Source organism: Equus caballus, chromosome 12, assembly GCF_041296265.1.
Source record: "Equus caballus isolate H_3958 breed thoroughbred chromosome 12, TB-T2T, whole genome shotgun sequence".
NCBI lineage: Eukaryota > Metazoa > Chordata > Mammalia > Perissodactyla > Equidae > Equus > Equus caballus.
In genome coordinates this window covers 28,460,096-28,482,778 of record NC_091695.1, presented here as the reverse complement: position 1 = coordinate 28,482,778, position 22,683 = coordinate 28,460,096, and the positions used below count along the sequence as shown (strand labels likewise).

General features: G+C 56.7%; 2 protein-coding genes across 23 annotated transcripts in view; one reads left to right on the top strand and one right to left on the bottom strand.

Moving 5' to 3' along the window:
* The first annotated feature begins 3,914 nt into the window (after window positions 1–3,914).
* The window catches only part of LOC138916646 (liprin-alpha-1-like), a 114,599-nt gene continuing 95,830 nt past the window's right edge, over window positions 3,915–22,683 (top strand). For 5 of the 22 annotated variants that reach the window (XM_070229662.1, XM_070229654.1, XM_070229645.1 and 2 more), the window contains exons 1-8: window positions 3,915–4,040; window positions 5,863–5,973; window positions 7,496–7,606; window positions 8,140–8,250; window positions 10,605–10,660; window positions 14,774–14,843; window positions 19,936–20,025; window positions 22,165–22,336. In XM_070229662.1, the coding sequence (XP_070085763.1) occupies window positions 22,301–22,336 (36 nt within the window). In that variant the 5' untranslated portion in view covers window positions 3,915–4,040; window positions 5,863–5,973; window positions 7,496–7,606; ... (3 more) ...; window positions 19,936–20,025; window positions 22,165–22,300. Of the gene's footprint in view, window positions 4,041–5,862; window positions 5,974–7,495; window positions 7,720–8,139; window positions 8,251–10,604; window positions 10,661–14,299; window positions 14,441–14,773; window positions 14,844–15,297; window positions 15,396–17,134; window positions 17,284–18,385; window positions 18,521–18,883; window positions 18,973–19,935; window positions 20,026–22,164; window positions 22,337–22,683 lie in introns of those variants that run through there. The other 17 variants (XM_070229665.1, XM_070229661.1, XM_070229653.1 and 14 more) reach the window with 13 other exon arrangements.
* Window positions 4,146–5,128, bottom strand: LOC138916473 (uncharacterized). The gene is made up of 2 exons (XM_070229119.1): window positions 4,988–5,128; window positions 4,146–4,817 (listed from the first exon to the last, which is right to left on the bottom strand). The coding sequence occupies exons 1-2, from the start codon at window positions 5,126–5,128 to the stop codon at window positions 4,146–4,148; spliced, it is 813 nt and encodes a 270-aa protein (XP_070085220.1).

Sequence of the window (22,683 nt, the reverse complement as noted above, 5' to 3'; positions counted from 1 at the left end):
AGTCTCACAAAATTTAATTTGTGGAGCATAGATGCTTCTTATTGACCAGAAACATGCTCTCCATGGTTTGAATGGGTGCCCTAATTCTATACTTTTGGTGTTATATTTTTAAAAACATCTTAAGAATCTGTTCAATTTAAAAGATTAATCTATTACAGTTCTTACTTGTGGGAATATCTGACTACTAACCTATTAGGAAGAGTTAAATTAAATAATTAACTCATTGCCCCACCCACCACTCTCTCTCTAGAATTAATATTAACTGAAATAGAGCAAACCAAGAATGAGACCTTCCTAAAACATCTCTGTTTCCCTAGTAATGGCAGGGTAGATGATCTCCACCAAAAAAAAAAAAAAAAAAGACAAGAAACGTTTGTGAGAATGATCTTAAACAGATATTTTTAAATGAAGGATTAGTAACGCAGCATACTATGTTGTAAAGAACTCCAATTCAGAACACACAAATTAAACCTGCTATTAATGGGAGGCATGCTGTGTACCTCACAGGCTAAGTGCTTTATGAGCATTATCTGATTTGATTCTATGAAAAACTGCTGTATGAAGTAGCTACTATTATTAGCCCCATTTAATAGGTGATATATACTTAGGCTTGGAGAGGTTAATTTGCTCAAGGTCACACAACCAATAAATGGAAAGCTGGAATTCCACCCAGATTGGCTGACACCAATGCCCATGGTATTAACCACAATAAGTCATGGCTCTATCATGAATTAGTTTTATTGTATTCCTTTTTGCTGTGATTTCCTCACTTATGCATAGTAAATCACACCACGTATGCCTCATAGGACTGCTGAGATGATTGATTCAGGTTAGGTATTTGAGAAAGTGCATGTATGTATTTGTCTAAAATGAAAGTGCTTTGTAAAAGTGTCCACATATCTAATTTACTGTTGTCAGGTTATATTACCAGCCAGCTGTGTCATCTTGGGCAAATCTCTTAGATCCACTGGCTTCTAGTCCCCACCTGGAAATTAATGGTATTGAAACAGATGATCACTAGGTCCTTTCCACCACAAATGATTCCAAGTTCATTAAAAGAAAAGCTATAATCATGAGATCATAGTAGGACCATGAGGAAGTGTGGAATTGAATTAGAAGGGACATGGCAAAGTGGGGCATGAAAAATTAGCAGGGGAATAATTCCATGGTAAACGTGACTCCAGAGAGCAAGAGCCTGGGGAGTTTTCTCCCTCTAACTCTTTTCCCTTTTAAGTGGGAAGTGTTTCTTAAAATATTTTTTACTTTATTTTTTTAAAAAAGATTTTTTTTTCCTTTTTCTCCCCAAAGACCCCCCCCAGTGCATATTTGTATATTTTTCGTTGTGGGTCCTTCTAGTTGTGGCATGTGGGACACTGCCTCAGCGTGGTTTGATGAGCAGTGCCATGTCCGCACCCAGGATTCGAACCAACGAAACGCTGGGCCGCCTGCAGCGGAGCGTGACAACTTAACCACTCGGCCACGGGGCCAGCCCCTACTTTATTTTTTTTAATTGCGGCAACATTGGTTTATAACAAGTGGGAAGTGTTTTGTTTTGCTTTTTCTCTTCCTCCCTCGGTGTGGGGCCCTGCCCGTCTTCCTGTTCTGCACTCGCCTCCAAGCTCTCTGTATTGGGGTGGGCCAGACACCTGTAACAAATTGACTGCGCAGATCATGTCTTAAACACAGGATTTCATTTCCATCTCATGCAACAGGCCAGGGTGTATGTTCCCGGTCAGACAGAGGAGGAGGAGGGGATGGTAAGGAAGATCTGTTCCGTTCAGTCTCGCAGGGACCCAGGCTAGTGGGGGCTCTGCCGTCTCCAGCACATGGCTTCCAAGGTCTACCTGTCACCTTAATGTGGCTGGCTGAATAACGGCCCCCGAGAATGTCCATTTGGCAATCGTCAGAACACGTGAATATTACCTTATATGGAAAAAGGGACTCTGGAGATTCTCCTGGATTATCCGGTTGGGTCCTGAGTGTGATCACAAGGTCCCCACAACAGGGAGGCAGTGAGAGATTCCACCACAGAGAGGAAGTAGATGTGACAACACAAGCCTGAGTCTCAGTGACTCGAGCAAGAGGCCCCGAGGCACGGAATGCAGGTACAGGTGGCCTTCAGAAGCTGGAAGGGGCAGCGGGCTCTTCCTTGGGGGCTCTCTTTGGCCTTGACTTTGGCCCAATGAAACTGATTTCAGACTTCCGGCCTCCAGAACTGTAAGTATCTGCATTTTTTCAGCCACAACCTTGGTTGTAATTCGTCTCAGCAGCAACGGGCACGGATCCATCTTTGCCGTCATCCCAACCTATGGTAAGGGGGAAGCCGTGCGGGCGTTTTTATGGGCCAGAAAGCGGTGCATATCCTCCTCTCTGATGTTCCATTGTGAGATCCTGGCTATGTGGCCGCACCCGTCACCTAGAGAAGCTGGGAGATGTGGAGCTGGGCAGCCAGAGGCCCAGTGAGTCCAGAAGGAGGGCAGGGGATCCACTCTCTGCCACACCGAGTTATCCCGCCCTGCGTGGTGGTGTGGATGCCACAGGGGCTGGCCCGCTGGGGTCCTGTGTGGGCTGGGCAGGTTGTCCTCACTGCATTTGCCTTTTCGGCTCCTTGGACCAGGGTGGGCGCCCCGGGCCCAGCAGGCCTACAGCCTCAGCCCCCCACGTCACATTTCTATTCACTTCCGGTCCACAGAGACATTCAACTTGTTTTTGAGCACGGCTAAACCTTTTCGCTTTCCAAATTTGACGTTGTATCTGTCATGCTACTTGGCCAGCCAGTCTCTGCCACACACTCTCCTGACACGGTGTGTCAAAGGGGAGACAGGCGCCGCCTTTTGCCTTTTCGCCGGATGTGACTCTGAAGCAGTCTGTTCTCCATAGAGAGGCTGGATGGATCTGGGTGTCACAAACGGCTCACGCCACCCTCCCGCTGAAAGCCCCAGTGAGCTCTGGCTGTCCTCATCTGGGAAACGGAAGCAACAATACCCACCTCACAGAGAGAAAGTAATGAGTGGCTGCTTGCGCGGGCGGGGGGGGGGGGGGGGGAGCGGGGCACAGGGGTTGACTGCTAACAAGGTGGGCTTCTTTGGGGGGGGATGAAAATGTTCTAAAATTAGGTCGTGGTGATGGTTACACCACCCTGTGACTATATTAAAAACCACAGAATTGTACACGAGTGTATTATATTTTATGCAAATTACATCTCAATAAGATGCTCTTAAAAATAATTTTCAACTCATAAAGCTGTTTCCAGGGAAAAATGAACCATCCTGTATTAAAAGGATTACCTTGTATCCACAATCGCTATGTGGCCAGCTGGTCTGGGCCACACACTCTCCTGAGGGGCAGAAGCCACGTGCCCCGCAGGCTGCCTCCCCAGTGTTAGTTCCCCTCCTTCCAGTTCTGACTTCCTCATTAAGCCTACAAACCCCTCATTCTTCCCAGTCACTCAGTCAAGAAACCGCCTTCTGGGGGCCGGCCCGGTGGCGCAGCAGTTAAGTTCGCACATTGTGCTTCGGAGGCCTGGGGTTTGCTGGTTCGGATCCCGGGTGCGGACATGGCACCGCTTGGCATGCCATGCTATGGCAAGCATCCCACATATAAAGTAGAGGAAGACGGGCACGGATGTGAGCTCAGGGCCAGTCTTCCTCAGCAAAAAGAGGAGGATTGGTGGCAGATGTTAGCTCAGGGCTAATCTTTCTCAAAAAAGAGAAAAGAAACCTCCTTCTGGAGCCTTCGCTCCGTACATTGACTCTGCGTGTAGGAACAGACAGTTTCCACGCGTGCTTTGCAGGCTCGCACCCCGGCGGAGCTCGGCCCGCGCTGCCCGCGCACGCGCGCGAGGGAGGCGGCCGGGCGAGGGGCGCGACGTGCCGGGGAGGGGCGGGGCCTCGTCGGGACCCGGATGAGGCCCCGCCCCCACCCGAGGAACCGGAAGTGGAGCAGGGCGCCTGGGAGCGGCGGGCGCGCAGCTGCAGGGGCCGGGGCCGGGGCCGGAGCCGGAGTCGGAGTCGAGTGGGTCCGGACGGAGCCAGGCGGCGGTGAGCGAGCGCGGCTTCCGCCGGGCGGGGGGGGCCGGCCCCTCCGCGGCGCTCCTGGGGCGCCCCCGGGCCCCGAAAAGGGAAGGAAGCGGCGGCTGCAGCGGTCTAGCCGCTCTTCCGCTCGCGGTTTCGGGTCGGCCGCGGGGGGAGCGCGGGCGAGGCTTCCCCAGGCGGGGGAGCCGGGGCCGGGGGCCGAGGGGTGGGGGCCGGGGGGCCGCGGGGTGAGGGGCGGGGCGCCGAGCGGTGGGGAGGGCCTGGTGTCGGGGAGGAAGGGGCAGTTCTGAGGTTTAGGGGTCCGAAGGAGAGGGGCCGGGGCTGCAGGGAGGAAGGGGAGGAGAGGGCCAGACGGGGAGGGGGTCTGGGGTCTGAGAGGGTGCCCGGGACCCGGGGGCTAGGAGAAGAGAGAGTGGAGGGGCCGAGGGTCGGAGGGGGGCGAGGTGCGAGAGAGGCCATGCTGGGAGGGGGTGTGATCCGGGGGGAGGGGCTCAGGGCCCAGGGGTTTAGGGGAGGGGCGTGGAGGGCCGAGGGGAAGGGGCTGGGGTCCAAGCGGGGCGAGGTAGGAGAGGGGCCCTGCGGGCAGGGGTCCGGGATCGGGGGCGACGGGATCAGGGCCCTGGGGTTTAGGGGAAGGGGATGGAGGGCCGACAGGGAGGGGTTTGGGTCCAAGCGGGGCGAGGTAGGAGTGGGGCCCTGCCGGGAAGGACCGAGAGGGGCCGGGGTCTCCCTGGCGCCCGGGCGGGGCCGTCGCAGCCGCGGCTCCTGCGGCCAGGCCCGCACCTACAGGGAGGTTTAGCAATCAGGTCACTGGAAATGCAGCGACACGCGCAGCTGCAGACGGCCGAGAGGCTCTAAATTTGGAGCCATCCCTCTTCTGGCTGTGTTGGAAATCAGCAGAAAGGTGCTTCTGGGTTTTTGGTTCCTCTGTTGGAATCGCCTGAGTGTGGCACCAGGAACTCGATCTCCGCGGGCGGCCTCCCTGGAGCGGGTGCGGGGCCTCCTCCGCCCGCGGTCTGTGGACGTGTCGGGCCTGGGGGCGGGGGTGGGATGGGGGGGGTTCCGTTTCCCGCTGATCGCAGCGCTGGCGGCATCACCACTGAGTGCGCCCTCCCCGGGCGCTCCGCTTGGCGCGGGGCTGCCTGGGCCCCGCGGCGCTCTGCCTGGCTAATCCCCCAGGCCCTGACCGCGGGATTCAGCCGGGCGCCGGCTGGCGGCTGGCGAGGGCTGAGATCCCAGGGCTGTGGATCGGTGGGCCCCCCTGCCCGTGGCTGAGCGCGGCTGAGCCCCTGGCGCAGTCCTGACTCTCCTCTGGTTGGAAAGGTGCTCCCAGATGCTCAGGGAGCCGGGCAGAGTCCTAGAGGCAACTTTCAGACCCGCTGGAAGAAGGAGCCAAAGGGATGCAGAGTTGGTTTTGCCCCCCAGGAACTGGAAGTTACCCCCACCCCGTTCCCGCCCCACAGCTGACTTGTAGTGGAGGCATCTTGTTAGACTTATTCTTGAAACACTTTTGAGTGTATGTAAGTGGTGATTCAGACCTTTGCTCGCTGCCGTGCAGTCGGTGCTCAGAAAGTGTCTGAACGGTGAACTTCCGAGGTGGGAACGCAGTTCACGTCTGCCATCAGGAACGAAGTGCCCCTAACAGGTGAAAGGGACGCTGTAGACTGAGTCGAGCGTCACGCGTGGGTGATAGTGGGTTGCTCGTGTGTTTTAGAATGTGTGCTTGATCTCTTGCTGAGTCACACCGCGAGTCGTTTCTGTTCTGGTTCAACCAAGCGCCGGGTTAGCTCATATCTGCTCCCATGCCCACTGCTGCGTGTCTCCACAGACTACTCCAGCGGCTTCGGCGGCAAGTATGGCGTGCAGGCCGACCGGGTGGACAAGAGCGCCGTGGGCTTCGACTACCAGGGCAAGACGGAGAAGCACGAGTCGCAGAAAGGTCCGCCCGGGCGGCGCCCCGCAGCCGGTCCACCGCGCGGCCTGCCCCCTCGCCGCTGCTTCCCACACGCTTACAGACATGCGCACTGGGGCGTTTCCCCTGTGTACGGCGGGTCACGTTATAGTTACACGGTTTTTTAACTCAAACGTTTGGCCATTGTTGTTCCGTTTAGGTCAGCGTAGGGGTCTGTCGCGTTTTTGGTGACTGCTCAGTCCTTGTGGTGGGAAGATCCCGTAGTCTACGTAACCATTCCTCTGTGGAATGTACAAGTTAGGTTGTTTTCAATTTTCGATGTTAAAAGTCGACTGCATGAGTATTCTTCTCCCTGTGTCTTATGTACGTAAGTGGTTATTCAAGAGTAAATTCCTAGAAATATAATTGGGTCAGAGAACACTGAATTAAAATTTCGATAGATTGCCAGATTGTCCTCAGAAGCCGTGCTGGCTTCCTTTGCTGTGGCGGCCTCGCGGGTCACTTACTGCCGTCACCCAGCGAGGGCTGTAGGTGGAGGGCGTTAGATTCAGCCCCTCCTGCAGAGGCCATGAACCGTTGGTTCTCCTCATTGTTTTGTTTGGCCTGTACATTTAGATTTTTTAAAATGATTGCCAACATATAAAAACTGAGAGCTCACATATTTAAAAAAATCCCAGGTTTCTTTAAAGAACAAAACCAAAACCCAGCACTGGAAACCCCACTGGCTTGGCGTTTCTGCGAGGAGCCGGCCGTGGGCCAGCCCAGTGTCCCTTTGCCGCAGGCGTCACTTCCGTTACAGCAGGTGGCCTGCGGCACGGGGTCGCTGTCACTGCCTTCTCTCCCTCCCTCCTTGGAGCAGACCTGTGCTCCTCTACCCCACGCGCACCCAGTTCCTCAGGACCTGCTGCTGGATGCCTTGCAGTCTGCACTGACTTTCTCCCCAAGAGGCCTCTGGGGCAGAGGAAATGCCACTCTGGGAGGTCGGGGGCACAGCCCCAAGTGCCTGGGCAGGCAGGCTCCTCGGCAGCCCCAGGCCTTTGCGGAAGGGGTTTGCTCCGCGCGCTCGTGCGTTGACGTGCCCACGATGGAGTCCTCCTTTAGTGCAGAGAGAACCATTCCACTGGCGTTTCTGGAGGGCGTGTGTTTCTGGAGGGCGTTCCAGGTTTATCCTGTCTTTGCAGGCACCCCTGCATGCCTCTCCTTGTGCTGGTCCATGAAGCAGAGGGACCCATTAAAAGCCGGCTGCTCGGCTCGTGCTGATCCAGAAGCTTTGTAATAAACTGTTACTCCATGCTGTCTTTTGGAATGAAGGAAAGATGCTACAGTTATAAATCTGCTGTCTTTATAGGACTCTTCCTAGTCCTGTTATTACATATGAGCAAGACTTTTAGGTATTTTCTGTATCAGTGATCTTATAGTGAGCTTAAAAGATTTTTGGTTTATATTTTTTTTAATTGAGTGTTAAAAGTACTTTCTTGAAGCCTGCTGGAATCCACAGCTTGCTCGCTGGTTGTGTTGCTGGCCTGTAAACTGCTTTCCTTGTTTTTAGATTACTCCGAAGGCTTCGGTAGCAAGTACGGTATCGACAAGGACAAGGTGGATAAAAGTGCCGTCGGCTTTGAGTATCAAGGCAAAACGGAGAAGCACGAGTCCCAGACAGGTGCCTGCATCTTACCAGCTCTCCAGCCGGTGACCGTTAACGGGACGGGTGGTAACCAGAGCAGCAGGCAGAGACGGAGCGTAACCAGCAGCCCTTAATACGGACATCTCTCAGTTAAGCAGCCAGCTTTAAAACAGCAAAGCAGAAACACAGCTGTTACATGAGAGATCGACTCTTGCCAGTTTTTTTGGCTCTGACACCCCAGCAGTGCCGCTTGTGCTAATAGTGTCGCGTGTGTAAGTGGTGGGACTGTGGGGCTCCGGTTGCTGCTTAAGCTGCATCGCTTGGCGCTGCTTCTGTGGGGTCCCGTCTGCGTTTATTCGGAACGCTGGGATTACAGATGGGGTCAGTTTCCAGACGCTGTATGAGGAGGGCCTCTTGATGAGTGTTACCTAAAGTTTTACCGAAGATCTGAGAGAGAAGGGATGAATTGAGCGAATTGTGTGTATTGACGTGCATTGAAAAACATGTTTTCTCTCTGTTGCCCGGGCTATCCGTTAATACCAGTTTGTGTCCTTTTTCTAATCCATTAGACTACGTGAAAGGGTTTGACGGAAAATTTGGTGTGCAGACAGACAGACAAGACAAATGTGCTCTTGGCCGGGATCACCAGGAGAAATTGCAGCTGCACGAATCCCAAAAAGGTACCTTCATTTTGAATCTCCTACTTGGGATCGTTTCCCGAGTTTATTTCCCTTCCCAGGTCCGTCACTGTGCCGTGTTTTTGCCGTGTCTCTGTAGCAGTGGTGTTGTGTCTTCAGTGTGGGAGGTTGTCGTAGCCCTCCCGTGATTTGAGACAGCCCTTCAGCTAGAGGAGTGAGGAACCCCCGTCCCCTCCCACGGCAGGGCTCCCGCGAGAAGGCCCCATGTCACTGGGCTTCTGGAGCGCCGGTCACTGCCTGCAGCAGCTCTGGGAACGCTGTTTTCTGCCCTCAGCGGGCGGCCAGAGGGCCGACAGCGATCCAGTCCATGAATTGGTGCTGATAAAGCGTGCTGTAGGCTGTGGAAGGGGATGCCTCCTCTCTGCCCGGGAGTGTGTGCTTTCCACGACAGAACCATGTCCCTGGGAAAGTAGCACGTGGGGACGGGAGACCTCTGAGTGAGCCCCAGACTCACCCCGTCCTTTCAGCCAGCACAGATGGAGGTGGGGCTGGTACGCGTTGCCGTGCAGTAACCTCGTGTATAACGTGTCTCTTTCTTCACATGCGCAGAGATGCGTTCTCTTGTCTGCAGCGTGGGTAGGACCTAGAAAGAAACCTCAAAGCATGGAGTGGCTTTCCCGAATTACTTGAAATACAGTTCCTAACCCGGTCTCTGATCTTGGCTGGAGTGTTAAGAGTTTGAGTTTGCCCTCTAACCTTTGAGCCCAGTTTTGACTGTTGCTGAGCCTGCGAGCTGGCTCTGCAGCCCCTGAGCCTGGCAGAGCTTTTCCTTTCTCTAAACGATGTACTTGATTCTTGCCCATGCTCCCACGATTCTAACCGAACTGTGTTTCCTCTCTCGGTTTTCTTCACTGTTGCTTGTGGATTTCCAGGTTATAAGACTGGTTTCGGAGGCAGATTTGGTGTTCAGCCCGAGAGGCAGGACTCCTGTGCTGTGGGGTTTGATTACAAGGAGAGGCTGGCCAAGCACGAGTCCCAGCAAGGCACCGTTGCTCACCACCCCCCGCCCCCGCCTCCCCTCCAGTGCGGCCACTTCTAGCACAGACTTCCAGCCTCAGCCTTGCCAGCACCCTCTGTGCCCTCGAGGGGCACTTGGGCGTTGAAACCCAGGTGTATGCTGGAGCCATGGTGGCCTGCACTCCTCCCACCCCCATTCACTTATTCCCTGGCACCATGGGGTTTGTGCTTGGCAAGACATGGCCGTAGTTTGCAGGGTGTGTTGCCCTAAACCCATAACGTGGCTCCATCCTGGAGCGGGGTGTCCCTGGTCTCCCAGCAGCCTTCTGCTGGAGCTCTTGCTGTTGACCGTGACTTACCTACTGAGTAAGCCACCTGACTGCCTCTGAGACGGGGAGAACCATGTTTAGTTCAGCCAGAGGCGCGGGTCACCGGGGGGCAGGGGTAGGGGCAGCCGTGTTCTGTGTGGTCTCTGTTTCATCGTGGTGGTGTTTTTTTGACCAGGGGTGGGAGGTGTTTTTCGTTTGTTTTGGTTTTTTTGACGACACCACCTACGTATAACTTCCCCACACAGAGCTAAACGGTATGTACAGGAAGCTAAGAAGACACAGGAAATTTCTAGGTGTATCTGTTGGGAGTCCACACGGTGAACACATTTCTCCTTAGAGCAGTTATTTAATTGCTGTCCAAATTCGGACTTGGCCGTTAGAACCTGGACACACGAGCGGAAGACAAGGACGGTCCTCCTTGCCAGGGCAGAGCGTAGGCTCCGTCCCCTGGTTGGGAACACACGGCCGTGTTCAGGCGAGGGACGGCGGACGCACCTGATCCGGTGCTGATCCGGCAGCCTGCGCGGAGACGGCCTTGGCTCTGCGTGGCCTTAAGGCCGTGTGACGGTGTGACTGTCACGGAGATCTGTGTTGCTACGTCCTAAGAGTTGGCTGGTAGAATTTCCCCATGGAATTTTTTTTTTTCTTTTAAAAAGCAAGAAAACAGCTGCCTCGAGCCTCTGCCTAGTCCTAGTAGGGAGGGAGCGGTGCCAGGTGGAGGACTGTGCTGTTGGAGTGGCACGCTGCCCCGCGCCTGTGCTGGGCCCTCGGCTCACTGCCTGCCAGCCCACACGGCACCCTCTGTCCCTCAGGAGAGCACGGGATGCATGCGCACACCCCTTTTCTGCTTCTCCCCCGCCTGTGTGCTGAACACCACGGGTAGAAACCAACTCAACTTGCAAGTGAGGACCGCGCGGGGTGCGGTTCTGGTCTCTTTCTGCTCGGGGTGCGTCTTCTTGGGCTGTTTCTGGATCTGTTTGCATGCCTCTGCCCCGGGCACCTCGCTGGTCCTCAGCCTAAGTGTGAGTGTTGTGTTGTGCCACTTTGCAGACTATTCCAAAGGATTCGGCGGAAAGTACGGGGTCCAGAAGGACCGGATGGACAAGGTAAGGATTCCAGATCCAGGCCTGAGTGTCTTCTGCTGCCGTGTTCGGGAATTTAGGAGGTCCGGGAATTCGTGGAGCTCTTGGTGTGTCAGCGCACGGCTCCGTGGATGGTCTGGGGTGGGGTGTGGCTCAGGTTTTCAGAAGCACGAACGTTTAAGTCGGGCACGTGTCATCACTGATGGTGCCGATTGCTGACCTGTATGCCAGGCCTCGTCTACCGGTCACGGACATCCTCTCCGGTACCCCACATGGTCGTGCTGTGGGGGAGAGACTGTCCCTGTCCCCTTTTGCATTTGGGGGTCCCTGGCCAGGCAGGCTCAGTGCTTGGCCACAGCATAGCAGCAAGTGGCGGGGCCACCTTTGGAAGCCAGGCATTAGGCTCTGGGGCCAACACGAGACCCTTGAGGACGTGTGGCTGTTTGAATCCAAAGTAGTTAGCGGTAAACCGGCTGGAAATTGAGCTCCTTGGTCACACTGTCCATGTCAGGAGCTCAGTAGGCACGCGTGGTGGCGGCGGCTCTGGGAGCGCGCGGGTCTAGAACATCTGTATCATGGTTCATGGTGGAAGGTCCACGGGACAGGGACCGTCTAGAGGCAGGTCCTGCCCACAGCACCGCCTCCCACGGGTGTCCCGGGGGAACACGCTTGTTTCTCACTGGGGACTTTGTCACACGGTGTCGGATCTCTGAGAGTCAGTCTTAAGTGTATCAGACGGCCGTTTTTCTAGCGTACGGTCCAGCCATAGCAGAGTCTACACTTAGAGCAGGTGTGGAGTTGTCCACACGAGGACACGTGTGGCTTGTATCTCCTGAGCAAAGACGGAGGCCGTCCTGCCTGGTCCTGTGCCCGGCCTGTGGTCAAGGAGAGCAGGGCCAGTCCTCACGGAGTTCTGCTGCTGTCAGGCTCACAGCTGACCACACAGAGGCCGTCACCCAGGGGCTCCACCACGTGACCACGCATGGGCCCTGGGAGCATGTGGCAGGCCCAGGGCTCAGGCTGAGGGGCCAGAAGGGTCCTGGGGAAGTGAGAGGCTGGGCTCAGCTTTGACGGGTGGAGCATGCCGGGAAGATGGGCCAGGAGCCTGGAGAGCAGGGGCATAGCGTGTGTGCGGGGGTGGGGGTGACGCCGCAAAGACTGTTAGGGTCTCACTGCAGAGGAGGGCCGAGGGGGGAGGAGCTGGGAGGGACCATCTCGGGGAGCCCTGCAGACTACGTACGTCAGGTTTCGTTCTTCATCAGATGAGTCCTGAGTGGCCCTCGAAGGGTTTGGCAGGCAAGTGACACAAACGGGATCTGTGTTGAGAAGACCCTGGTCACAGTGTGGAAGTGGATTGCGGAGAAGCAGCGAGGCTGTGGCCCTAGTTAGGAGGTGGCTTCAGCGGTGTGAGCAGGGTGCGGTGCTGGCTCGGGCAGGGGCTCGTGGCAGAGGGAGAGCGGCACTGACCTCAGCGAGGCGGGAGGTAAAGCCCCCGGCTTTAAGGGCTGGCAGGGGCAGGCAGGACTGCCCCAGGTGGGCGGTGGGCCTCTGCTGAGCTGGGGCGCCTGGGAGGAGCAGGGGTGGGTAGCTGAGTCGGCTGTGGGTGTGTCCGGGGTGGGCTACCCAGCAGGGCAGGTGGACGAGAGTGCGGCTGGACCAGAGGCAGACGGCCACTGCACAGATGTGGACGGAGCCGGGGTCAAGTCGGAGGCGAGGAGAGCCTGCAGAGTGGTGAGCGGGCCCAGGGACACACCTGGGGATGGCAGCAGTCAGGCTGGTAGAGGAGACTGGGAAGTGCACCCAGCAAGGTGGGGGGAGCCCACAGGGTCTGGTGGTGCTGGTCTGAGGGTAAACAGCTTTGGGGCAGGGGGGTCACCTGTGCCCAGCAGTGCTGCTGGTGGGGGCGACGTCTGGGCGAGCAACGTGGTAGCCCCGGGAGTCCTGGTGAGGGCATTGTTGTGGGTGTTGGGGGGCAGGTTGGGGGAAGCTGGCCTGCAGGGACCCGCACCGTGTGGGGAGGGTCAGTCGCAGAGTCGGCAAGCTTGGGCCCGCTCCGCCCACTGTGGTCCTGTGAGCTGGGCAGCGGTCAGCCGAGGGGATGGTTCTGTTTAAGATGGAAGAGACGAGAACGTGTAGGGGAGCCCAGGCCGTAGACAGGCATGTGGAGGGAGACCGTGAGGTGGTGCTGGTGGAGAATGTGGGGTCACTGAGACGCAGCCGTGGACGGTAGAGGCTGACGAGGGGGCCTGTGACCGAGCCAGGGTGGTGGCTTGGCGCAGAGGTTGGGTGAGCCTGTGTCTGACGGTGACTGTGGTTCCTGTTGGTGGTGTGACGGCATCCACGTTGTACAGTTGGCGGTCTGAGGCTTAGGAAGGTGAGGGAGCTGCGCGGGGTCCCAGTGAGCTGCGTGTGGAGGGATTCGGGTGTGAAGTCCCTATAGGGGATGGAAACGGGTTGAGGGGTGTCCAGCAGGTGGGACCTGGGAGAGGTCGTGACCTTGAGTTGCCAGGCTGGACCGAGGGGAGGGAGGAGCAGGCGCCGCATAGAGGAGGGCGGTGAGAGGGAGAAGCTTCTAGTCGGCAAGCGGGTCTTGGTGATGGGGGCGTGCTGTGGAGGAGGTGGTGCGCGGTGTGGTGGGGACGCTGCAAGCGAGAACGAGAGGTTGGGGGCCGTGTTTGCTGGAAGCCCCCAGGTGACGGCAGAGAACTGGCTCTGGGCAGCGTGCTGGAGAACTGGCTGGGCTGGGCAGATGGGGGCGACAGGAGGGGCCCATGGGGAGGGTGCTGACGCCTCTGCCCCTGAAGCCACAGGGCAGGCAGGAGCCTGATGGGACAGCCGGAGGACAGCCGGGGGGCAGGGCAGGGAGTGAGTGTGAGAAGAGATTGTTCTGGAGAGAGGTGGCAGAGGCCCGGTCTGGTGGGCGGGTGGTCTGGGAAGGGAGAGCGCTTGGTCAGGGCAGCTGAGCGGTCGCACTCGGAGAGGGGGGCAGGGGGGCCAGGGTGGCCCGGGCGCCGGGCTCTCAGGTTGGCTGTGGCTGGGCATGGCAGACGGGTGGGCAGACAGCCGTGCTCTGGCCGAGCGGGGTGGCTGTGGAGGGAGAACGGGGCTCTGGGGGAGGGTGGGGGCCTGGCCCGTGAGTGCGGCACTCCGCGCAGGGCTCAGCCTGTGCCTGGACGGGAGGGAGCTGCCACTCACAGTCACCCTCAGACAGTGCCCGCTAACTTCAGGTCCACGTCCTCGGGGCCCTGCTCCCCTGATTTGTGTCAGGAAGGCAGTGACTGTCCCATGCCCCAGGTGTGTCACTGAGAAGTGGTTGCTCACGAAGAAACTGAGGATGGCCCATGGTTCCCAGAGCCTGTCTGCATCAGTGTCTGCGTCAGCATCAGCCTTGAAGGAGCAGCTGTCGCTCAAAGTGTCGTCTGACAGAATTGGGCCCCCACACTCACGCTCTGGGGGATGTGGACGGTCAGGCCAGGCGAGGCTTGTGGCACTGTGTCCCCTTCCGGGGCGAGGGCTAGAGCAGAACCCGCACCTGGTTTCTGATTGCGCAGGTGTAGATATGCTTTTGGGTTTTTTCCTACTCTTTTTTGTGGAGCAGTTTTAGCAAATTTGAGAGGATGGTACAGAGATTTCCCATATGCCCCCCGCCCCCACGACGCACAGCCTCCGCCACCATCAGCATCCTCCGCCAGCTGGGACATTGGGTACAGTCCGCGAGCCTACGCTGACAGGTCATCGTCACCAGAGTCCACGGTTGACTTTAGCGTCCACTCTTGGTGCTGGACGTTCTGTGGCTTTGCACACGTGCGTAAGGACATGTGTCCCCCTTGCACTGCCCTACAGAGTATTTTCACTGCCCTAGAAATCCTCTGTGCTCCGCCTGTCCATCCCTCCTCATGCGTGTACTTTTTCTTCTCACGCTGACCCGTGTCGTCACCAGCAAGTGTGTGTCGTAACCCTTTTCATGCCTCAGTTAACTTGCAGAACAGAGAAGGAGATACGAAAGCTTTGGGCTCCCCGGTGGGCTCTTTGGGAAGGTCGAGGGCAGGCTTTGCCGTCTGGGTGAGGTGGCAGCCATCACGGGGTGTGAGGAGCAGAGAACAGTGCCTTCCTGATGTTCCTTTCCTGTCTCGGTAGAATGCTTCAACCTTTGAGGATGTCGCCAAGGTGGCCTCCACGTATCAGAAGACTGTCCCTGTCAAAGCAGGTGAGTCCTGGCGGACCCCCTACCGGCACTGTGGTTTTTCCAGGAGGAAATTCCACGCTCTTTGGTTGTCCCAGGAAAATGCTCAGGGCAAAGGGTAGTTGGGGGGCTGGCCCAGTAGCACAGCGGTTGAGTTCACATGTTCTGCTTCGGCAGCCCGGGGTTTGCTGGTTCAGATCCCGGGTGCAGACATGGCACCACTTGGCAAGCCATGCTGTGGCAGGTGTCCCACATATAAAGTGGAGGAAGATGGGCACGGATGTGCGCTCAGGGCCAGTCTTCCTCAGCAAAACGAGGAGGATTGGTGGCCGATGTTAGCTCAGGGCTAATCTTCCTCCAAAAAAAAGGGTAGTTGGCAGAATGTGCACCGGGAGCAGATGGAGCATGAGTGGAGAGATGGAGCTGAACGGAGCGATGGAGCTGAATGGGGAGCAGAGTCGTTCCTGTGTGTTTTCAGGAAAGAAATTGACTTCCCTTTTGAGGGAAGATCCTCTTTGTTCCTGCAGAGGGTCAGAGGCAGCTTTCCCAGCTCTCCGGCCGTGGGGATCTGCTTTGGTGAGTGCCTCCCAAAGTAGAGCTGGGTTAACTGCACGTGTGTGAGGGCCCTTCTTGCTGCTGGAACCGCGTTCTGGGAGGGTCCTGTGGCACCTGCTGCTCAGACACGTTCGCTGGTGCCCCTGGACGCGGTCGGCCCTGGCTGTGACCCGAGGGATGTGTTGTAGCACCTGTGTGCGAGCTGGAGTAGGTGTTCTCTCCTTCGCTCCTTGTCCTCCTTGGGCCTGGTCCAGGCTGCCGCAGTCTGTCCTTTCAGTTGATTGCTCGTGTGAGGGCCTCTTCTAGTCCAGCTGTCTGCAGGGCACACGTTCGGTCACGTGGGCCACGCACTTAAGGAGAGCATTGTTTAGTCAGGAAAATATACGTGCTAGAAGGGAGTGCGTTACAAATAGGTCGCAGAGAATGACCGTCGGTTCACTGTGGACGCCCTGGCCCTGCAGTTCTCGGACTTGGTGCTCCAAGCAGACTTTGACCTTGTAGGAGTTATCGAGGGCCCCAAAGAACTATGTGGGTTACGTCTACTGATCTTTACTTATTGGAAACTAAAACAGAGAAGTTAACATTTTATAATTCGTTTAAAAATAATAAAGCCATTACATATCAGCATAATACTTTTATGGAAAAATAACATTTTCAAAACTAAAATGCAGAAGGGTGGTGTTTTGTTTCTGTCAGTCCCTGTGGTATAAGACTGCCTACTTCTCCCAGCTGCTTCTGCGTCTATGCTAAGTCCTGTTGATGGAGAAAGTCTGGGCTCGCCCAGATCTGCAGCGGAGAGGGAAGGCCGTGTGAGGTCGTCGTGGATGCTCTTTGATGTGACACTCAGAACAGGCTGTGGTTTAGTGGTTTTCTTGAGGCTTGTTCTTCCTTGCACAGCATGATTTTGTAACATGATGCATCGGTCGTTGGAAAATATCGGATCACTGAGTTACGGAGACCCCCCCCAAATGTTGCCGTGTCGTTCTGTAATACCAAAAAAAATCGTGTTTGTGAATACTGTCATCAGTGCTAGCACAGAGTCTTTAAGTAAAACTGGGAAATTGTCATGTGCACGGGAGCAGATACAGGTTTTCCAAAATTCTGATTTTGCTTGAAAGCTTATGTTTTCCCATTGACAACAAATGGTGCGGTTGTTGTTGACGCGATAGGCTTGGTTCGTTTATTTTGCAGGAAATGCGTGCTGAGTACCCAGTGTGCTTAACTACAGCCAATCAGTTATTTCAGGGACAAATCATGCTCCGTGAGAAGTCAGTTCAACCTGCGACGCAGACAGTCGCGCAAGTGTCCTTCCTCGAGACAGCCGCTGAGCTTGGTGTGTGGCAGTGGTGCTGTCTGTGTCCCTCCCGTTTGTCGCACAGAACATTAAAGACGTATGCTCAAGGGTTGAGATTTACTAAAAATTAGTATTTTTTACTGCTTTATCAAGGGCGTCCTGAGGGAAAATTGGCTACTCCCCCCGCCGAGTATATGGTGGTAAAGAATACAATGATGTTTGGAATTTAAACTATTCCATGGCTTATGATGTTCATCGGTCCTGCCGAAAGTGTGCAATGGGCAGAAGGCACGGAGGCCAGTTCATGGGGGGGCGGGCTGAGCTGGCGGCTGGGGGACATCTCCCTTCCATGGCGGGCGGGACCGACGGGTTCCCCCAGGAGAGGTCACGCTGGCACGGGGCGGTGGTCCGGGGAGATGGTAGTTGTGTTCTGACATCACACTTAAATCTCTGCTTCCGTCTGCAGTGAACAGCAAAACAAGCAACATCAGAGCTAACTTCGAAAACCTCGTGAAGGAGAAAGAGCAGGAGGACAGGCGGAATGCGGAAGCGGAGAGGGCGCAGAGCTTGGCGAAGGAAAGGCAGGAGCCGGAGGAGGCCCGGAGACAGCTGGACGTGAGTGAGGACCGGCCGCCGCGCTCTCCTGCGCCGCGCGAGGGGACCGGGAACTCTTGGGCCCGTGGGTTTGGTTTACTCCTTCCTCGGTGGTCCAGAAGGTTTTCAATAGAGAACATGTGGAACTCCCGTTGGGCTGTCCTCTGAGGGACTTTAGGTCTCAGCTGCCCATAGAATCAAGTCTTTTGACCACCGGATTCTAGACAGTCGCCCTTGCTGGCTCAGAGCTCGGTAACCCTCGAGCCTGGCCTCCCTCTGTCCTGCTGTCAGCCCGCGTGCCCTCCGCTGAGCTCCAGTCCAGATGGTCTCCTAGCGTCTCTGTTCCCACCCGTCACACTCTGGGACGCGCCCTTCCCAGGTAGAAGCTTGAGAATACAGAGGAATCCCCTATGAGGAAGCGGATCCGCTCCTGCAGCTCTCGCTTCTGCAGCCTGGGTCTGCTGCCCTTTCCTGTGAGTGTTTGTAGTGTTTCCCACCAGAGAAGGTAGGAGCGGGAGCCTGGGAGGTGAGCAGGAGGGGTGGGCTCCTCCTTCCTCAACCTGTCCTAGGTGGGCTGGTGTCTGAAGGCTCAGGTCCCTACGTTCTCGCCTACCAACTGGGCGACCCGTGACAGATGAGCTCGCTGTTCTGTGCCTCATGTTCTGGTCCGTGAAATGGGGGTGGAGACACTCATCATGACTCTTTTTGGGGTAGTTATGAGGTAGAGTCTGAAGTCATGCATGCAACATTGATAAACCATAAAGGTGTGTTTAACTCTGTGGACGTTCTGCCCCAAATCATGGGGGGGGATGTCGAGAACGTGGATAATCGAGGAAATTAACATGCAATAGACAGAAAATGCCGACCTGGAGGACGTGAGTTAAATAAGCCCTGCTGTCTTACCACGTGCGGTGAAGTCGGAATAAGAGCAAGTTTTACGGTTACCATTTACTATCCCTTAATTGCTGGAAAACTTTTAGACATGTCTCCTTCAAGTTTTTAGTAAGCTGCTTGTAAGTTAGCTTTCTTTCATTGCAGAACACACGCTCACAGACTACAAGGCATTTTTTCCTGCTATCTTGGTCTTCTTTTCAAATAGTGCCCTCCTCATTTTTTGCCTTAGAAGTTTGACCCCTGCCATCTAAGTCGCCTCAGCATCCACAAGATGCAGAAGGGATGGGCTGCTTGAGAAGAAGAAAACTTTTGATCATCGTCACCTAACCTCTCTCCTTTTGAGGTTCTCCTGCTGTCCCTTCGGGTGTGTTGTCCTTCTCTGTCCCCAGCCCCTGCCACCCGTCTGCTCTCTTCCTCCTCCCCAGTGAGAGCGAGTCTCCGTTGGCACAGTACTGCTCCCAGCAGAACCCCTGGGCTGTGGAAGGGCGCTGGAGCACTCGGCTCCCCGACAGCACATGTCTTCTGAGTGCTCCCTCCTGGCAGGCGAGGAGAGTTTGACGTGGGTCACGTACGCCTGACTCTCAGATCCTGGAAGCCCGCCTCTGGGAAGGAGTCTGCCTGTACCCTGCCACCTTTGGGAGGACCTGTCCTAGAGCCCATGGCCTGGAGACATGTTTCTAGAAGTGATTCATAGACGAATCCGTGGCCCTGTGCCTCTGCAGGCCCCGGTCTCTCTGCAAGCCCACCCTCAGCCCGGCCGCCCAGCCCAGGCACAGCCCCTTCGAGGAGGCGCTCTCCTGCCTCAAGTACTTGTGGGTGCGTCCGAGTGACTTGCGGTGCTGGGACTCTCCTGGGGGGTGGGGAGGAGAGGGCTCAGATTCCGCTTCTGCCCCTCGCTGGCATGCGTCCCTGGGTGTGTGACTTACCCTCTCCGGGAGCTCAGTCTCCTCGTCTGAAACCTGGAGAAAAATCCAGCCTTCCAGCTGGCAGAAGTCGTTCCTGTAGCTGCTGGATCAAATGACCACAAGTTTAGTGGCTTAAAACAACACTCATTTCCTGTCTGTAGTGCTAGAGGGCAGAAGCCCTAACAGGTCAGCAGGGCTGCGTCCATTCTGGAGGCTGGAGAGGACGACGACGTTCCCTGGCCTTCTCCAGTTTCTGGGGCCGTCCGCGTTGCACCCTCTGCTTTGCTCTCTCTCTCACATGGCTGTCTCCCTCTTGTAAGACCCTGTGATGACATGGGCCAACCCAGATAATCCCGGATTGTCTCCCATCTCAGATGCCTAACTTCGTCGCATCTGCGGTCCCTTCTGCCCTGTGAGGTCACATGTTCACAGCATCTGGGGCCTGGGATGTCAGCTTGTTTAGGGGCCGTATTCTGTCCATGACAGTCCTCGCTCTGAGCCCCAAAGATTCATGTCCGTACTACGTGCAGAATACATTCTGCCCATTTTAAAAGTCTGACTTGGGTTTGGGTGGGACTGGGGTTGTAGCTCGGTAGTGGTACTGTTGCCTTGCCGACTGCACAGTGAGTAAATCCTGTGGCTTATGTGGTGGCAGCAGGAGTATTACGGGCCACCGAGGTCCTAGTTCTTGAGAATACTTGACTGACTGCGTGACCTTTGCTTCAGAGCAAACTTCCCTTAAGACCTGCTGGTGTTCGGTCTCCGTGCTTGGTACTCTCTGCTCTTTTTGCCGGAGCCGTGTTGCCGCGGAGGCGGCCTGGTGACCCAGGGTGTCCTAGGCGTGTTCTGAGTGCTGCGTGTCTGTCGATCACAGGAGCAGGCCAGAGCCGGGAAGCAGACCCCGCCCGCGTCCCCTGCTCCTCAGCCGGCACAGGAGAGGCCGCCTTCGAGCCCCGTCTATGAGGTGGGTCTTCCGTTGTTTGTGAGTGAGTCTCTGGCTTCTTGAAGCCATCCCTCCTGGGGCAGTGCCGCCACCGCGGACGGCGTGGGCTCCCTCCTCAGCTCTGCTAGGTGCCCATCCACAGAGGGCGGCTTGGCGAGCAGCCTCCTGGTGCTGGGGGACGCTCCCGGGCACACGGCCTGCTTCTCACCGAGAATGGCCGTCCTCACTGGGCTCCTGGACGAGGCCCCCTTCCTCAGCCAGCCCGCAGCCCCCCAGTGGGGTCTCCGAACACCGAGTGGATGGCTTCTGGTCCGGAGCTCACGTGGTCATGCTGCATTTGCGCTGACCCCGCTCTTCTAGAATCCGCATCCTGCGGCACCCAGCTGCCGCTCCCGCGTGGCCTCGCTTCACTGGAGCCCTCTCCAGCTCTCCCCTCCCTCAGCCCCTCTTGAACGTGTCTGCTCCAGAGGCTCTGTCCTTGGCCCTTTCTCCTCAGTTGTGTCGTCAGTGCCTGGTGCCTGCCTGTGTCCCCAGGGCCTGCTAACACGGATCCCCATGCTCTCTCCTGATCTGAGTTACTGAGCTGCCTGCCTCAGCTCTCCTTCGCTCTGTCACGGGGTCTCCGCATCTCCCTCTCTCGGGAGCACCCCTGCCACCACCGTCCATGGCCATACCCGGCTGAGCCCCGAATTCCATCCCTTCTCTGGCCCTGCGGCCACTGTCCTGGTTCCCACACCCGTCTTCTCTCCCTGGACATTAGCCCTCAAAGATCATTGAGTCGCAGGGGATGAGAACTAACTCATATCAGCTGAGGCATAAGGGACGAGGATGCGGGGAGAGCTGTGGGCCGGGGCAGCAGGCCTGGCCTCAGGTCCACAGTCTCATCACCACCAGGGTCATCTCCTTGTGTTGCTGTTCCCTCTGTGTGGCGGCCGTGTCCTTCTGGACTTCTGGGCGGGTGTGTTGGATGTGGCCTTATAATTCGTAATCCAATGGAAAACGGGGACCTTGAGCCACCCCCCGCATCATGTTCCACTACTGGCCCGTCACTGAGCAGTTGGTTCTTGAGAAGGCCAAGATGGCATGCTGTCCCTGGCAGGGATGGGAGGTGGGTCCTAGATCAGCAGCCCTGCTGGAACCCTGTGCTGGGTGGGGCAGAGGTGGCGTTGCTGGAAGATAGGAGAATAGGGTGCTGCCAGTGTGGGATGCCCGCCGTAGTGCCCACCTGCTCACGGTGCCCCCACATGACTAAGCTGAGGGTGCGGGCAGCCAGCTCGTGCCCCCACACCATGGCCTGGCCTTTAATCCTCCAGTCCATTCCCTTTGAATCCAGGGGGACCTTGCCAAAAGGAGCCTCTGGCTCTGTCCCTCCCTCTTTAACCCTTGAGTGACTCCTGGTACCTGGCCTGGAGGTGGAGTGCCCTCTCTGTGGCCTTCATAGTACCTCTCCCAGGCAGCAGGCACTGTGCTGCTCACCCTCCATCGAGAGCTGGTGCCTGAGCACCGGCCCTTCCTGGAGCTTCTCCCCATGCCCCGCCGCCTCTGGCTCCCGAGGGCGCCTTCAGGAGGACCCTCGTTGGAAACACTGGTGAAAGCCACCGTTGATGATCAGGAGTTCAGGACTTGGGTTCGAGCTTGGAAGTCCCGGTGCTTGTGACCAGGGAGTTGGTGATTTCCTCCTGCACGTGATCTGGTGCTCCCTCCCTCCCGCCCCTCCGCCAGAGGACTTGGTTAGGACAGAACCCGGCCGTCCGCGGCCTTGCCAGCTCTGGCCGTGTGATGGGGTGACATTGTGAAGCTGCTGGGTGGCCGTCGGAGGGCTGGGACCTGAAAAAGAAACAGGCCAGACCTGCCCCAGGCGACAGCCTGAGAAGCGCTCAGCTCGTGACAGCCGTGCGGGTTCCAGTTCCTGCAGGATTTGCGGGCGCTGGGGGGCGGTGAGGATGGGGGTTATTCAGGAAGAAGTGCCACGTGGTCCCTCTGAACACACTTAGCACGGTTAGAATCGAAGCCGTCTGCACACGTCGGCAGGTGTTGCCTCCTCTTCTCCGTGTCCATTTGCTTGGTCTCAGCTGGACTGAGAAGTGGTCCGTGTGTTTCCCTTGGCCGTGGCAGCGACCCGCCCGGCCCGTGTGAACTGTCTCCCTGGCTCTTCCCCAGGATGCGGCTTCGTTCAAGGCCGAGCCGAGCTACAGAGGCCCCGTGAGCGAGCCGGAACCCGTGTACAGCACCGAGGCCGCCGACTACCAGGACGCCGATAGCCAGCAGGGTCTGGCCTACGCCCCAGAGGCCGTCTATGAAAGCACGGAGGCCCAGGGCCACTATCCTGCAGGTACGGGGGGGCCCCTGTGGTGTTCCCCGGGCAGAGGGTGCCCCTGTTAAGTTGCCCTGTGAAAGTTGCCTTCTCCGATGACTGATCTGCCCCCCGCTGTGTGGTGCCTTCTGACCTGTCGTCTTAAGCCATTTCTCGCTAAATGTGTATTTCCCATGGGTTTCATCATATATTTCCAATTTCCTAATGAAATTTAGTGGACAAATAGGATGGATTTCACAGAGAAAATATTTTTACACACCACCTTTATTAGAACACCTGTGTTTTGTAAATCCAATCTGTTTTAGGGGGTGGAAGACTGGAGGTTGACCCCTTTGGAACTTTGTCCTTGGCGGATGAGAGTTACA